Source organism: Ochotona princeps, chromosome X (genome assembly GCF_030435755.1).
Source record: "Ochotona princeps isolate mOchPri1 chromosome X, mOchPri1.hap1, whole genome shotgun sequence".
Classification (NCBI taxonomy): Eukaryota; Metazoa; Chordata; class Mammalia; order Lagomorpha; family Ochotonidae; genus Ochotona; species Ochotona princeps.
In genome coordinates, this window is record NC_080865.1 from 24094696 (window position 1) to 24111870 (window position 17175).

Below are 17175 nucleotides of genomic sequence, written 5' to 3' on the forward strand. Positions count from 1 at the left end.
TAGCAGTATTTAATGCACTGCCTCAAGTACTTCTCCAAGTCAGAGTACCAATCATCATCTGCAAACCAGGAGGATTGATAACATGTAAATTTTCTCTTAAGTTTCAACATTAAACTATTTGGCAGTCCTATTCATTGCCATCCTACTTTACTTCAGTGTTTCCCACTAAAAATTCAGTGCTTGCACGTGACATTTTCTTTAAATATTTCTAACTCAGCAAATAAACTGAGGTATATTGCTAAAAGGATTCTGCCCTAAGGACACCTGATATTGAAATAGTAACACTAAAAAGAAACATAGCAAAGCTTCCACAATAATATTCCCATATAAAAATTAGAATGACAGTGTTCATAGAGGAATTACTGAAAATCTTACTGCAAAACGAATCCAAATGTGATCTTTTGGCAATGAATCCATTTTAATTCATATAAATGAATTGTAAAAAGCTACATTTTTCAATGCTATTTGTATACTTCCAATTTGTATATTTTTCTGGAAGAATACCTTACCATTTTGCTGAAATATTTACAATATCTCCTCAGTTCTCAGTCTCTCCACAAATGGCACATGTGAAAATATAGCACCATCACTTCTATGACATTGAAAATGAGAGGAGGAAAAAAAAGCAACACTGCTTACCAGAGCCTCTTTTGGTTACAACCTTCAAACTCTGTGTGAATGTAGCATATAAGAGAATCAAATGTGGAATCGGAGCTTTCATCTTCCAGCTGTTAAAAGCTGTTCCCTAAAGCAAAGATAGAAAGAAGAACATACATATTTTTAAGTTATAGAGCAATGTTATAAGCTCTTTTGGTAAGGCTTCAGGTAAAGCACAACTGGAGCAACAAATTCCATAAGAGGAAAGCACACGAACAGGCTCTCTATTAGATCTGATCCCATGTATGCTACTATGGTGAAACTGGTCACTTCCAAACTATAACTCTACAGACCCACAAACATGATTAAAAATTGTATCTTCTAGTAAGATTTTAAATTTCTCTGTTACACTTGTTAATTGCATTTAACTAGGTAGAAAAAATCCCTTAAGAGAGATTGTTTTCCTAACAATTTATTTCTAACATAAATTGCCTAAAGTGACATGTGAAAATGTCCCATGCTGTGATAGGATGTACTTTTATTCAGTTTCTTTATTTCTAAGAGAAAAATCACAAGTTATTCACCCCTAAAGATTTAACTGCAATTTTATAATTCTCCTTCAAATAGCTCCAAAACATATTTCAAGAGAATTGTGAAGATTTCTGTCTTTATTGAGAGAACATACAGTGTCAATGAAAACTACAAAATGACATATCATTTCCTCCTATCACAAGGTTCTCAGAAGAATACTTGCACGGACCCCTATTTTACTATTTGCATTTCAAAAGGAGGAAATATTTAATTTTAAATAAAGTAAATGAACACTTTTCCCTCAGAAAATTACCCTTTTTTCAAGCTTTATTGTGAAATGGCTGCCATGAGTTCTAACATGACCATTACTTGACACAGGTATGTGTCATTTTTGTGCAAGTAGTGAGAACATTTAAGATACAACCTCAACAGATGCTAAGTATATATTGCATGTAACTGTAGGTATCATGCTGTATATTCTATCCATAGACAGAATTGATATGAAAGACATAAGTTTCCCTCTATGACCAACATGTCCCCATTTCCCCTGCCCTCCTCACAGGCTCTGGGGGATCACCATTCTATTCTGTTTCTTTATATTTTTTATCTGTAAGACTGAGAATATAGAGCTGCAACTGAATTCACAAAGTGACAAGTCAGAACAGTTCAAGTCTATGGTCAATCCCGGAGAGCTCAGGCAGACATCTGAGGCCTCCTCATCTCCAGCTTTCAATCACTGCAACTTTATTAAATATGAGGAGGCTGATGCCGACTGGACAGTCAGTTTTTGCTCTCCCAGAACCTTCAAAACCTCTGCATATTTTCAATGATTAATCCATTTACATTATTTTTTGGTTAAAATACATATTAATTCACAAACCAAAATGAAAATCCATTCACTTGTAACTGTCACCATAACCATATTAGTAAAAAAAACCAATACACTTATAAAACAATATTGAAAACAAACCATTTTAACTCCAGAACCTTTAAACGATGATGGTGGGGTTCAGTTTTCTAAACAAGGATCTCAAGTTCACATAAAGACATAAGCAAAACCCAGCCAGAAGAGTTGATTCATCAGCTACATGTGAGGAAGAGGAACAGCACACTAAAATGCAAGCCCGAGTCATGCATTACTAAAATCCACATCCCATTTCCCAGCTTCCACACTAACTGGAGCTGCAGGAAATGTTCAACTTGATATCTTCAGTCTTCAGGTTAGCAGAAAAATCAGTTCCTCTCTGTGAGTTTAATCAACACTGCCCAAGAAAATCCAGGTCCAGCTACTCTCGGCAAGACCTCCCAGCTTACACATCATATTACCTCACTCTCATTCAAAGCACTATTTTCTTACTCATTTCATGTCTATAAGCCTTTACACACTAGTTTGCAACTCTATTTCTTCAGATAAAATTTGTTTGGAAAGTATCAATTTGGTAAGATAAATATCTTTAACAGGATCTCTTAGGACTTTGTATTTTCAGAGAAACAAACAAACGATAACATGGCGTTTCACAGATTTAACATCTTTGTCAATCTATAATTAGCATTACCAACCTCTTTGAGGAAATTCATTGTAGCTTACATAAATATGTCTAGCTATAGACATTCAAGCTTCACTTCACCACTGACATAAATAAAATTATTATGCAAAAATAGCAATGCAAGCTATATACTAGCTTCCTTATCGGTGTGGGGCACCTTCCAACACCTCTAGCCACATGAAATCTCAGAAACTACTAAAACCTACATATACAATATTTCTCCCTATACATGTATATCGAACTTAATTTATCATTCAGCACAGTAAGAGATGGAAAAAATAACCAATAAAAATAACAATTACAATAATGTACAATGACGCAAATTCTGTGAATATTATGTCTCATTCAAGATAACTTCTTGTATTGTACTCATTCCTTGTGACGATGATACCTACACCACATGATGCAATGAAGTGAGGTGAATGATGTGCATATTGTGATGCAGTGTTAGGCTATTATGACATAGAATAACTTGAACACAACTGTGATGATACAGAGACAGTTTAATAACTGAGATGGCTACTAAATGCCTAATGGATAGCATATACAACATGGATCCACTGAACAAAGGGATGATTTATGAATCAGACAAGATAAAGAGGGACAGCATGAGATTTCACCATGTTACTCTAAACTGTACACATTTGAAAGCTGATGAACTGTTCACTTTTGGGATTCTTTAACATTCTCAGATTGCAGCTGATGACAGGCAAATTGAAATCATAAAATAAGTGTGGACTGGTGGAGAGGAGAACTACAACATAAACATTCGTTGAGGTTCTCATTTTCTTTTTGTCACAAAGTAGTTCAAATGCTCAGGGAACCAATTTCAAAAGGTTCAAATTTCTGGACTGAGGAGCTAAAAATTAATCACCTTTTTCCTGTCAAGACTACCATTCATCACTCGGCTTCCAATAAGCCGTTACAAATCCTGTGCAGAACGGCATATCACGGTAGTTAAGAGCAGTGAGCTTGTCTGGTTTCTGACCTCAACTTGGTCACATATGAGCTACACAATTTAGGACAAATGACTTATCGTCTCTGTGAGTAGTTTCTGCATTTGCAAATTAAGTATTATAAAGTGTATGTAGCATTTTGCCTAAAAGAGTAACCATGAAGGAAATCAGTACAGGAAAGCTGCCATTGTTACAGTTGATTGCTGTAATCACAATTTTATTAATGTTATAGATTCAAATCACATCCTCTCTCTGGGAAACTTGGCATGTACTAACTTTCTTTGCCCTAACTCATATTATAAACTTTTTATTCATATGACTTCCTTTACGCTTGACTTGAATCTCCTCTAAAGTGAAAGTGTGCTTTATTCAACTTTCGCATATCCAATGTTTCGCTGACAAAAATTAATGAATGAATCAATGAATGAATGTTTCACTGTTATAGCCATTTCAAATTTGGCACTGAAATTTACCATTTGCACAACACGTTTTGAGCACAGACCAATTACAAACTGTTGTGCTATGGTGTAATGGGGACACAAAGGCAATGTAATGTTATTTAACAAAACACACTAACAGACCAATAAGAGAGATGAATGTGTACCTACTTAATTAGGCGGCCTTGCTGCCATATGATCTCTACCATATGTTAGGGGAATAGATGGAGAAATCTCCGACTGATGATTTATTTGTGGTCAACTGATATAACTATTTCTTTACTGTATGTAAATTTTGTAGTTCTTTGACTACTGCTTTGAACCAGTGCAATCTCTCTTCTAGTTTACTCATTAATTGGTGATGTAAATAAAAGCTTTGCAACATTTTCTATTTCTATGAATCACAACTTTATCAATTTTGAAAGCTATTTTCAGTATTGTATTGATTTATTGTAATCAAGCTAGCCAATGAATGCTGTGCTATAAGAAAAGTGTTTTATTAAGATTTATTTTTATTGGAAAGTTAGATATACAGAGAGGAGGAGAGACAGAGGAAGATTTTCTGTCCAATGATTCATTCCCCAAGTGACCACAACAGCCAGAGCTGAGCAGATCCGAAGACAAGAACCCAGAGCCTTTTCCAGGTCCCCCACATGGGTGCAGCGTCCCAAGGCTTTGGGCTGTCTTCTACTGCTTTCTCAGGTCAAAAACAGAGAGCTAGATGGGAAGAGGGGCAGCTGGGATTAGAACCAGCTCCATATGGAATCCCGGTGCTTGCAAGGCGAGGACTTCAGCTGCAAGGCTACCTCACTGGGCCCAGGAAAGTATTTTTAAAAGTTTTAACAAGGTAACTATTTGAGAGAATAGCATCAAGGATGAAAAAGATAACATAACGACAGACACTGCAACCATTAAGAAAACAATTAGAAATTGCTACAAACAACTGTACTCCAACAAATCAGAAGACCACCAAGAAATGGAAAAGTTCTTAGACTCCCATCACTTACCAACACATAGCCCAGAGGCAACAAAAGACCTGAACAAACCCATAACCGAGGCAGAGTCTGACTGAGTGATTAAAGATCTCCCAACAAAGAAAAGCCCAGGCCCAGACGGTTTCACTGCAGAATTCTACAAAACGTTCCAAGTAGAGCTAACCCCAATCCTCTACAAACTCTTCAAAACAATAGAAAAGGAAGCAACCCTTCCACACTCATTCTATGAAGCCAGCATCACCTTAATCCCAAAACCAGTAGAGAATTAACAGAGAAGGAAAACTATAGACTGATCTCCCTGATGAACACTGATGCTAAGAGCCTCAACAAAATCCTAGCCAATAGAATTCAAAAAACCATTAGACAGATCATTCATCCAGACCAAGTAGGATTCATCCCTGGAATGCAGGGATGGTTCAATATACGGAAATCCATAAATGTGATACACCACATCCAAAAACTGAAGAACAAAAATCACATAATAATATCAATAGATGCAGAAAAAGCTTTCAACAAAATCCAACACCACTTCATGTTAAAACCCTAACCAAGGTAGGCATAGAAGGAACAATCCACAACATAATCAAAGCAATATATGAAAAACCCAATGCCAACATCACACTGAATGGAGAAAAACTGAAACCCTTTCCACTGAGATCTGGAACAAGACAAAGATGTCCGCTAACACCACTGCTATTCAACATGGTCCTTGAGGTACTCACAGAGGCCATAAGACAAGAAAAAGAAATCAAAGGAATTCAAATAGGAAATGAAGAAGTCAAACTTTCACTATTTGCAGATGGCATGATCCTTTACATAGAAGAACCAAGAGACTAAACACAGAGACTGCTAGAACTTATACGATAGTTTGGTAGAGTGGCAGGGTACAAAATAAATGAATAAAAATCAACAGCCATTGTGTATGCAAACAGCCCCAAGATGGAAAAAGATCTAACCAGCAGGGTACCATTCAAAATAACAGAGATGAAAATGAAGTATCTAGGAATAAACCTAACCAAAAATGTAGGAGACCACTTTGAAGAAAACTACAAAAAACTTTAAAAAAAGAAACTGAGGAAGACCTCAAAAGATGGAGAAACATACCATGCTCCTGGATAGGTAAAATCAATATCATTAAAATGTCCATACTACCAAAAGCAATATATACATTCAACGCAATCCCAATCAAATTACCCAAAACATTCTTCACAGAACTGGAAAAAATGATCCAAAGGTTCATCTGGAAACACAAAAAACCATGAATAGCTAGAACCATCCTGAAGAACAGGAAATTAACAGGGAGAATCACAATTCCAGAACTCCGGACATACTATAGGGCAGTGGTTATCAAAACAGCCTGGTACTGGCACAAAGAAAGAGAGGAAGATCAATGGAGCAGAACAGAAGCAACAGAAGGGAACCCATGAGACAGCTGAATAGTATACTATAACCATTTTTTTTAATCTATTTTATTGTATTGTTGTTGACAATCTTTACATAGTTAATTACAGTTAAAGGAAAAAGAAGAAAAAAAAGAAAAAAAAAGGTTCAGGGGGATAGGGAAGTGGGTAATGCTATTATGTCAATATTGTTTCCATCATGTATCTGAGGTAAAGGGGGATATTGAGGGAGAAGCCCCACCTGGTTTCCCACCCACCCCAAGTCCCGAATGTGGGGCATGCTCTGAAATATGTGTTCAAGTGGTGTTAATAGTTCTCCAGTTATGAATCACTGCCAGTTTCGCTCGATGAGGTCGTCCACTGATTGATATGGTCCATCATAAAGTCTCCGTTTGCCCCATATTTCGCTGCCAACCTATAACCATTTTAAGGTGTATAGCAGCCGGCTGTATATAAACTAAAATTGAAATGTCAATGAAGTAGTCACAGGATGTGGTTAAGAACTTGCATTTTTTCTCATATTGGTCACTCAATATCATATCAATTAAGTCCATAATGTTGTAAATTATTATTGATGTCATGTTCTGGCTTTTCATTCGAGGGGATGATATTCTGCAAGTTCTACTTTCAGACCAGAGATGGTCTCCCCAAGAAACCGTTGAACTTATCTGGACAATAAGATGCTGGACTTTATGCTTAGTAGATGCTTGCAATGAAAGAATTTCAACTGAATTTGAACTGTGGTAATGCAACAACGTGGCGGAATCCACCATGGGGGAGGGCATTGGGGAAGGGTTGGGAGAATCCCAGAGCCTATGAAACTGTGTCATAAAATGAAATGAAATAAAAAAAAATCACAGGCTTAAATGTCACTAGCCATGCTATTCACAATTCCATGTAAATTAAAAACAAGTAGAAAAAACAATTTAAAAAAATATCAACCCAAGTAATAAGGAGAGCGAAGATTGCTGCTAACATGCAATTCACCCACCAAGGTTTAGGAGGCGTTTCAAATAAACTGTATTCTGTTGGTAACTTCTGTGCACCTAAAAAAAAAAAAAAATTAAACAAGGTAAGTATTTTAGATCATGAATATGGTAATTAGTCTGATTCAGTCATAGCACATTGTATACATATGTAATAGCACCAGTCTATACCACAAAACTACATGCAATTATAATTTCTTTCATAGTCAATAAAATTTATAAAATAGAATTTTAGAAAAAGAAATTATCATCTATCTTGGGTTAGATTTTGTATTCTAGCTAGTGCTTAGTATCATGGGGTTTTAATTAGAAACCATGTGAACATCAAAATAAAGACACCTTCAAGGCATCTAAGTAAGAGATCAGTGGAATTGCAAAGATACATAGAAAAAAATCTATTTCCATAACATTACCATTAAGAAGATTCACTAAATTTATTTTAAAACACTGGCCTCTCTCATCTTTGGAAAAGCAGAGGAACTACCAATCATAGAAAGCCCAATTTATCAAGGGCATTTGATACTTAAGGATTCATCCCCTTGAAAAGTCTACAGTTGAAAATGAAAAAATTATAGCTTAGAAAATCCATGTTCCTACCTGATGCTTATCTACAGAAACAGACCTGAAGAAATAAACAAGAAAGATGCTTACATACAGATGGTCAGGTGTATATCTGTGTTTGAAGCCCAGCTAAATACTTATTCGTTATGCAAAATTCAGAGAATATATAATACTTCATATCATCATATCAAATTGTCTTCATCTGTAAAATGGGCAAAGGAATTACTACAAAAAATCAAATGTAACAACATATGACTAGAGGCAGGCATTTGGTCTAGCAGTTAAGAAGCCTATCAGAAGAGCCATGGCATACCTCAGAGCATCTGAGCTATAATCTTGGCTCTGGCTCCTAACTTGAGTCTCCTAGTACTGCAGAACCTGGGAGGTAGCAGTGCTATCTCAGGCAGTGTGCCTCCTACCACCCAAATGAGAAACCTGAATTGACTGTTTCCCCACATCTTCAGTCCACTGATCACTGTAACATTTAAGAAACAAACTTGCAGCTGAGAGTTTATTGTCTTTCACATGCATGAGTGATACATATATACACATACTTTAAATTGATTTTTTTAAAAATAACGTACGATTATTATTCAACATTGATTCCTACTGGCTATACACAATCCTTTACTTTTATAAGCTGCTGAAATTACTAAAACCTTAAATGAAGTAACTGCGTGGTAACTATAAACTTAAATTACCGGGAGTTGTTGAGGAAAGTGGAATGTTTCACACACTGACAGGAAATTCTGATAAAAGCAACCTAACTCATACTTATTTGGTAAAAGGAGAAAATCCAGCAAACAGATAAACCTGACTAGTTAAAATGGAAAGTACACTGTGCCCAAGAATGAAAACGTAAGAACACTGTACAGTCTCCATCTGCTATTTTCTTAATTTACCTTCCTTACATTTTTCATGTTCATCATGTCTGCCACCATAATTCAACTGCAAAGCTTATACCCAAGAAACTTTGGGGGTTTTTAAGTCAGCAGATTGAATGACATTAAGTGACAGAAGCTGGGACGAAAAGCAAATACATTCAGCCATTCCTCTTGCTGGCTGCAAACATATTAGATGAGATTTGCCTGCATTTGTGAGTCCATATTTAATTTATATATTTAATGGATAGTTATATAAATCTGATGCTTAACGCATTTGAGTGTTTGAAATTCAACTATTCTTGGAATATATGGCAATTCTCCAAAAAATGTGGGTTTATGTTAATAGAATTCCGATATATATGGTTTGTTGCATGTGGCAAAACACAAAACAAAACCTTAAGTTTCATTTTTTCCAGTTCAACTCTACATATCCACAGATATAAAAGCTCATAAGGTGGTGAGCATAGTGGACAAGTAACTTAGGCGGAACTTCTTGAGCCGTGATTACATGTTGTGAACACTTAGGGAGCTTTAATGAGATTGATGACTCCGGTGATGTCAAGTACTGGCCCCCGCACACACTTTGGAAAACAAAGGTCCACTCAACATTTCTTAAATCTTTCCATGACAGGTTTTCTCAACCATGGTGCTATAACATTTTAGGGGCAGATAATTATTTGTTCTTGGGGCTATCCTGTACATTGTACAATGTTTAGCAGCATCTTGCCTTCTGTGTCCTAGGCGCCAGCAGCATCCCCCATCCAGCTGTCACAAGCAAAAAATGTCTCCAAATGCTGCCAAATGATCTGTAGCATGGCTGGTGTCCCCAGACCACAAGTGTAACCAGTAGTTAGAATGATTAGCTTTATACGACCAAAACAGTTCTAAGACTACAGAACACAGCTATAATATATATAATATATATATTTGATTATATATATAAAATATATATATTTTATATCTCTATATATAAAATCTTTCAGAAATGTGCTTAATAGTAATCTGGAGTTATTTAGTGAGCTGAAACTGGTAGAAAATACATGTAAGTATGTGTGCCACATATCATGGTTCAACAGAATCCTCATAAGAGGAAGGAAATGGCAGGCCCCAGACAATGGCTCAGTGGCTAAATCTTTCCCTTGCATGCACCAAGATCCCATATGGCCACCGGCTCATGTCCTGCCTGCTCCACTTCCCATCCAGCTCCCTGTTTATGGCCTGGGAAATCGGTAGAGGATGGCACAAAGCCTTAGGAACCTGCACCCACATGGGAGGCCTGGAAGAATCTCCTGGTTTCAGATCAGCTCAGTTGCCGTCAGTGCAGCCACATAGGAAGTAAACAGAGAAAGGAGATGTTTCTGCCTCTCCTTCTCTCTGTATATGTCTCTCCTTCTCTCTGTAAATCTGCATTTCTAATAAAAATAAATAAAACTTTAAGAGGAAGGAAAAGGCTATGATAATATTTTCAATTCATGGGGCTTCCTATATGGGTGCCAGTTCATGTCCTGGTTGTTGCACTTCCCATGCAGCTCCCTACTTGCAGCCTGAGAAAGCAGTGGAGAATGATCCAGGTCCTTGGGACCCGATACCTGTGTTGGGGACAAGTAGGAACCTCTTTGCCCCTGGCTTCTGATTAACTTAGCTCTGGCCTTTGTGGCCATTGGGGGAGTGAACCAGTGGATGGAAGCTCTTTTTCTCTCTCACCTTCCCTCTGTAAATCTGCCTTTTAAATAAAATTTAGTAATTCTTTTAAAAAGCCACTTTAGGTTTCTTTTAAAATTAAGTGACAGTGAATAAACTTGTTCTAGAGCAGAAAATGCCCCATCCCCCAGAACTGATAAACATATTACCTTGCGAGGTAAAATAGACTTTGCTGGTGCGATTCAGTTGGGAATTTGCAAGAGAAAAACTCCTCTAGATTAAAATTTGGACCCAATGTAATCACAGGGGTCATTATAAAAGGGTGTCTAGAGTGTGAAGGTTACAGAGAAGTCCCTAAGATGGCAGAAATGGAGATTAGCCTGATGATCCCAGGAACCAAGTAGGGCTAGCAATCACTAGTAGTCAAAAGCTGCAAGTTACCAATTCTCTCAAGGAGCCTCTAGAAAAGGCCAGACATATCAAGCTCCTGTTTCCAGTCCCATATTTTTCATTTCCTGCTTTTGACCTTCAGAATGGTAAGTGAATAAGCTCACACTTTTTAAGCCATTAAGTTTGTAACAATGTGCTGTTGCAGTTATAAACAGTTATTGCAAGGCATTATAGGTTAGAAACCTAAAAGGAAGATTTTTGTTTATGACTAGCTTTTTCAGACATTTGTGTTATTAACTACAAATATATATATCTGATTTTGTGCATTGTTTTCAATCCTTATTAATAGTAAACAGTAACCTTTGTTGAGCATCAAGTGCCAGGCATGTATCTAAGCATGTGACATGGATTATTTTGCTGGTACTTACACATTATCAATCAGGTAAATGTCTACATGGAATGTTTTTTTCCCAAGGTCACATAGTTAGAAAATTACGTTCTGTGTCTTCTACAGATAGTTTGGTCAATAATCAAATAGAATGGTTAGTCCTGAGACCTCTGATGCAAATATAACATAGAAAACGGGTATAAATGATTAAAAAACAATGATTCACACATAGAAAATGCTATTTCTCTGCAAAACGTGTGCTTACAAAATTTGTACAATGTTGTGGGCTGAGGAGCTGATTTACATTCCTTTAGCTGAGCACTCAGGAATGGGGCCTACAGCAGTGGCACCTGGCCTTTGCAGACTCATTGGCGTCCTATTGTCCTGTAAATGGGCTTGGGGGAAAGAGGATATAATATGGGAATAAAGAGGCTTGTGAGCAGATGGCTCCCATCACTTCTAACACCATCATGGTCTCCGTGTGTCGGTGCTTTTGCTCAGACATTTGCCGTGCCTACTATGCCGGCTCAGCTAGCCATGACAAATGGCGCCGTAACGTGGCGCACAGTGCAAAGGACGTCCGAGGGACCCCTGGACCTACGAAGGTAAGGAATTAAGGAATTAGGAATTAAGGAATTTTGAATTAAGAATTTGGAATTTGGGAATTTTGCAGGGGCATAACTGATTTAATCTCCAGACCCTCTCCCTGTGCTAGGGCACGAGGGACTATCTGAGGGACCCCTGGAACTCTGGAGGGGCAAATTAATCTCATCCCCAGACCTTCTCCCCGTTCAGGGGCACGAGGGACAATCTGAGGGACCCTGGAAATCCGGAGGCAAGTTTAGGATTTAACTCTAGAGGGGCATAATTAATTTCATCTCCAGACCTTCTCCCCGTCTTGGGGCACGAGGGACAATCTGAGGGACCCTGGAAATCTAGAGGCAGGTTTTAAAATTTTTGCAGGGGCATAAGTAAAATTTATCATGGGGCAAGAACTCTCTAAAATGCAGGTAATTAAGGGAATCCGAGATCTGCTCCAGTCACAAGGCATCGCCACTAAGCTTAAGGCCTCGCAGAGTTTTTTTGAAACTGTCTGTGAGTATTCCCATGGTTTGCTTCCATTGTAGTCATCCTTTTTCTCTGGCGCTTGCTAAATATTGCTTGGTCATCCCGTCAAGCAGTGGTGGAAGCCCGCCGTAAGAAATTGTCCGTTAAAAGTAGGAGCGAGCTGCAAACCAGGGTAAATAAGGAGAAGGAACCCCAGACAAGACAGTCTGGAGAAAGTGCGCGAAAAAGATTCATGGTCCTCTTCTGAGGAGGCTGAGGAGGAAAAGGATGGAAGTGAGTTTGCCGAGGATCCTCCACCTGTAGAGCGTGTGCCAAACAAAAGTCCCTCTTGGACAGGCACAGAGCTCTCTGCGCCGCCTGAGCCATTGGCGCCATCATGTCTGAGCACAGTTGTAAAAGGTTTACAAGAGCAACTTCAGCGCCTCTCCCTTCAGTTGAGGCAGGAACAGAGTGGATGCACTTTTAGGGCTCGTGCTGGACCCCCGCTTTCAACTTCTCTCTCAGCTGTGGAACGTGCGGTACAGCAAGCACAGGAGCAGGGAGACCCTGGGGCAGCTACCCTTGCTAGGCACTTTACCTTCCCAGTAGTTGAGGTAGAGAATCAGCAGGGGCAGAGAATCAGACAGCACCTGGCACTGTCCTTTAAGGACATAAAGAGTCTGAGGGACGCTGTTGCCACATATGGTCCATCGGCCCCCTTTACCGTTTCCATGATTGAAGCCTTGGCACCTAACAATTTGACTCCGGCCGATTGGAAACAGCTCTGTAAGGCTACTCTGGATGGGGGAGATTTTCTAATGTGGAAATCTGAGTTCTTTGAGCTTTGCCTTGACACAGCACGGCAAAATACCCAGGCAGGCTTTCCTGAGAGAAATCATGATATGTTGACAGGAGAGGGGAATTTTGCTAAATGTACAGGATCAGATTAATTATGACCCAGGGGTTTATGCACAGACCGCTGCTGCTGCAGTGAGGGCCTGGAAGTCTTTATCACCAAAGGGCTCGCTACATTTACATCTGTCTAAAATTGTCCAAGGCCCAGGCGAGCCTTACCAGGCATTTGTAGATGGCCTACTGGTAACTGTAGATAGGGTATTTGGTGATGCAGATCAAGCCATGCCTTTCGTAAAGCAACTAGCATATGAAAATGCCAACAAATGGTGCCAGGAGGCAATTAGACCTTGGAAGCATGAGCCCCTTAACACGTATCTTAAACTTTGTAAGGACATTGGGGAAGGACAGATAATGGGTGCAGCCATTGCAGAGGCATTGCGTGGTGGCACAATCGTGGGCTCGGGAGCTCGCCCAAAACAAGGATGTTTTAAATGTGGCCGGCTAGGGCATATCCGCCGGAACTGCCCACTCCAAGGTTGTGCACAGGCTGCTAATATGGACAGGCAGTCCCCAGGAGTTTGCCCTCGATGCCAACGTGGGAAACATTGGGCAAATGAATGCAGGTCCAAGACAGACATCTCCAGGCAGCCATCTGTGCCGGGAAACGGGAGCAGGGGCCAGCCCCGGGCCCCGCAAGCACCAATGTACGGGGCAGCGATTCAGTTTGTCCCTCAGGGACAAAGGCCATTCATGACGTTGCCAGAGGGAGCCCAGGCAGTGGAGGATGGGACCTCCATACCACCTCCTACATCGTATTGACACCCCAAATGGGGGTACAGGCTATTCCTACAGGAATTTATGGGCCACTACCCCCTGACACTGTAGGGCTTCTGCTGGGATGTAGCAGCACGGCCTTGAAAGGAGTTCATATTACCCCAGGAGTGATTGATGCAGACTATACAGGGGAAATTAAAGTTTTAGCCAGTGTTCATGCTGGAGTTGCAGTTTTGCCCCAGGGGGCACAAATAGCACAGTTAGTGCTGCTCCCCACAGTGAAGTCAGATAATGCTTGCAGGGCTGGACAGAAGAAAGCAGGGTTTGGTTCCAGTGGTGAAGCCTCTGTTTACTGGGTCGCTGATATGGCAGGCCGCCCTACTTTGGAGTTGAGTATAGAAGGAAAGAAATTTACTGGGCTTCTAGACACTGGTGCCGACACCACTCTTATTTCACAGAAATATTGGCCCCCAGGTTGGCCTGTTACACCCACCATGACCACTTTGCAAGGATTGGGGATTACCCAAAGCCCCCTAGCTAGCTCCAGGCCTCTAGCCTGGAGGGATAAGGAAGGAAATAGTGGCCATGTTACCCCCTATGTAGTACCAGGTCTGCCAGTTAATTTGTGGGGGAGAGATGTTTTGTAACAAATGGGGGCAGAATTAGTATCTGGTCAGGAATTAGCTATGCAGCAGATGGAGAGGTACGGCTACATTCCTGGAAAAGGTATAGGAAGAAAGCTGCAAGGAATTACTCAACCAATCTCCGTGGAACATAACAAGGATAAGAAAGGGCTAGGGCATTTTCCCTAGGGGCCATTGTGATGGCGGCTGAGGTTACTCCACAGAAGATTACATGGAATAGTTTTCAACCCGTTTGGATTGACCAATGGCCCCTTTCTACAGAAAAAAAAAAAGCCGCCGTTAAGGATATAGTTCAAGAACAGCTAGCTGCTGGACATATTGTCCCTTCCACTTCACCTTGGAATACACCTATTTTCGTTATTAAAAAGAAATCAGGGAAGTGGAGACTTTTACAGGATCTCAGAGCAGTGAATGCTACCATGGAGATAATGGGATCACAGCAGCCAGGATTACCGCTGCCTTCTGCCATTCCAAAAGACTTTAATATTGTTGTGATCGATTTAAAGGATTGTTTTTTTTTCCATTCCCGTTCATCCAGAAGATTCGCCTCGTTTCGCTTTCAGTGTGCCTTCTGTTAATTTGCAGGAACCATTTGAACGGTACCAATGGAAATTTTTACCCCAAGGAATGGCTAATAGTCCTACTATGTGTCAGATTTATGTGGCTGCCGCCTTAAAACCGCTGCGCTCCAGCTTTCCCTTTGTTATGATTGTTCATTATATGGATGATATTTTGCTGGCAGCTTTATCTACTCATGTGTTGCAATCCTGTTTGTGTAAGTTACTGCAAGAGTTAGAAAAAGCAGGATTAGCTATAGCCCCAGACAAAATACAACTTGTTTCTCCATTTAATTATTTGGGATTTCAACTTTTTCAGAATTGTGTTAAACCCCAAAAAATTTCCATAGCCACAGAAAAGTTGCGAACTCTTAATGATTTTCAGAAATTGTTAGGGGATATAAATTGGATGAGACCCAGTTTGAAACTTACTGATGCAGATTTGAAACCTTTGTTTGATATCTTAAAAGGTGACTCCTCTCCAACATCCCCTAGGGTGCTGACTATGGAGGGATGTCACGCCCTACACAAAGTTGAGATAGCTATTGAACAATCCCATTTGACCAGGATTGCTTACAGTACCCCACTTTTATTTATTGTTATAGCATCTTCATATACACCTAAAGGAGTATTTTATCAGCAGGGACCTATTTTGTGGGAACATTTGCACGTGTCTCCTGCTAAGACAATTGTGCCTTACTATTTGGCCATAGCAGAGTTGATACAAAAGGCCACTAAGAGCAGCCTAAGATATTTTGGAAAGGTCCCAGATACCATCATCATTCCATACACTCAGAAGCAGCTTTTGTGGTTGCAGAATATGGAAGACATGGTCAATACTTTTGAGTACTTTAAATGTTAATTTTGACAACCACTATCCCAAGGACCCCATTGTACAGTTTTTTATTTTGCATCCTGTTGTTTTTCCACTTGTAACCTCTCTTCAACCATTGCCAGAAGCTTTAACTGTTTTCACTGATGGATCATCTAATGGTCAGGAGGCTTTTGTAGTAGATGGCCAGGTTACCACCATCCCCACGTCTTTTGTCTCTGCACAGGTTGTAGAATTGGTGGCCGTTCTTGCCGTCTTTCAAACATTTTCCATGCAGCCCTTTAACTTGCATTCTGATAGTGGATATGTTGCCCATTCCCTTCCTGTGCTGGAGACTGCGGGCCAAATTTCTTCCCACTCTGCAGCAGCATCTCTATTTGCTAAAATTCAGGCCTGTATTTGGACCCGCAAAGATAAATTCTTTGTGACTCATATTCGAGCCCATACAGGTTTACCTGGGCCCTTGACATCAGGAAATGCGGCTGCAGATTCAGCCACCAAATTGGTGGCCTCAGCTCTTGAAGAAGCTCAAAAGGCACATGCTAGATTTCACTTGAATTCTAACACGCTTCATTTGTGCTTTAGTCTGACCTAGGAACAAGCCAGAAGCACCGTGAAGCAATGCTCAGTGTGCCCTCAATTTTTGCCTGTTCCCCATTATGGTGTAAATCCAGGAGGATTGTAGCACAGTCATGTCTGACAAATGGATGTGACACACATCCCAGAGTTTGGGACACTAAAGTATGTGCATGTCACTATCGATACTTGTTCTGGATTTATTTTAGCTACTCCTCAAACAGGAGAATAAGTCAGACATACTCTAGCCCATTGCTATGCATGTTTTTCCATCTTGGGAACTCCTAAAGTTATCAAAATTGATAATGGTCCTTGCTATACTAGCAGCAAGTTTCGTGATTTTGCTGCCTCCCACCATATACAACTAATTACAGGTATTCCTTATAATCCTCAAGGACAAGGTATTGTGGAACGTGCCAACCGTACTATTCAGGATTACCTTATTAAAACAAAAAAAGGGGAATATAGTACTCCCCGAGATCATTTGAATCTTGTATTATTTATTTTAAATTTTCTAACATTGGATGCTGAAGGACGGTCTGCTGCAGATTGTCATTGGAATCCGTCTCAGAAGCGG

The 17175-nt window shown here is 39.8% G+C and overlaps 1 protein-coding gene across 1 annotated transcript in view; it reads right to left on the reverse strand.

Annotated features, from left to right (window-relative positions):
* Window positions 1–17175, reverse strand: part of IL1RAPL1 (interleukin 1 receptor accessory protein like 1) — a 1231223-nt gene that overhangs the window by 1084640 nt on the left and 129408 nt on the right. The window contains exons 2-3 of the mRNA XM_058658644.1: window positions 7455–7509; window positions 640–745 (exon numbers count right to left, since the gene is read on the reverse strand). Coding sequence (XP_058514627.1) covers window positions 640–721 — 82 coding nt within the window. The 5' untranslated portion in view covers window positions 722–745; window positions 7455–7509. The remainder of the gene's footprint in view (window positions 1–639; window positions 746–7454; window positions 7510–17175) is intronic.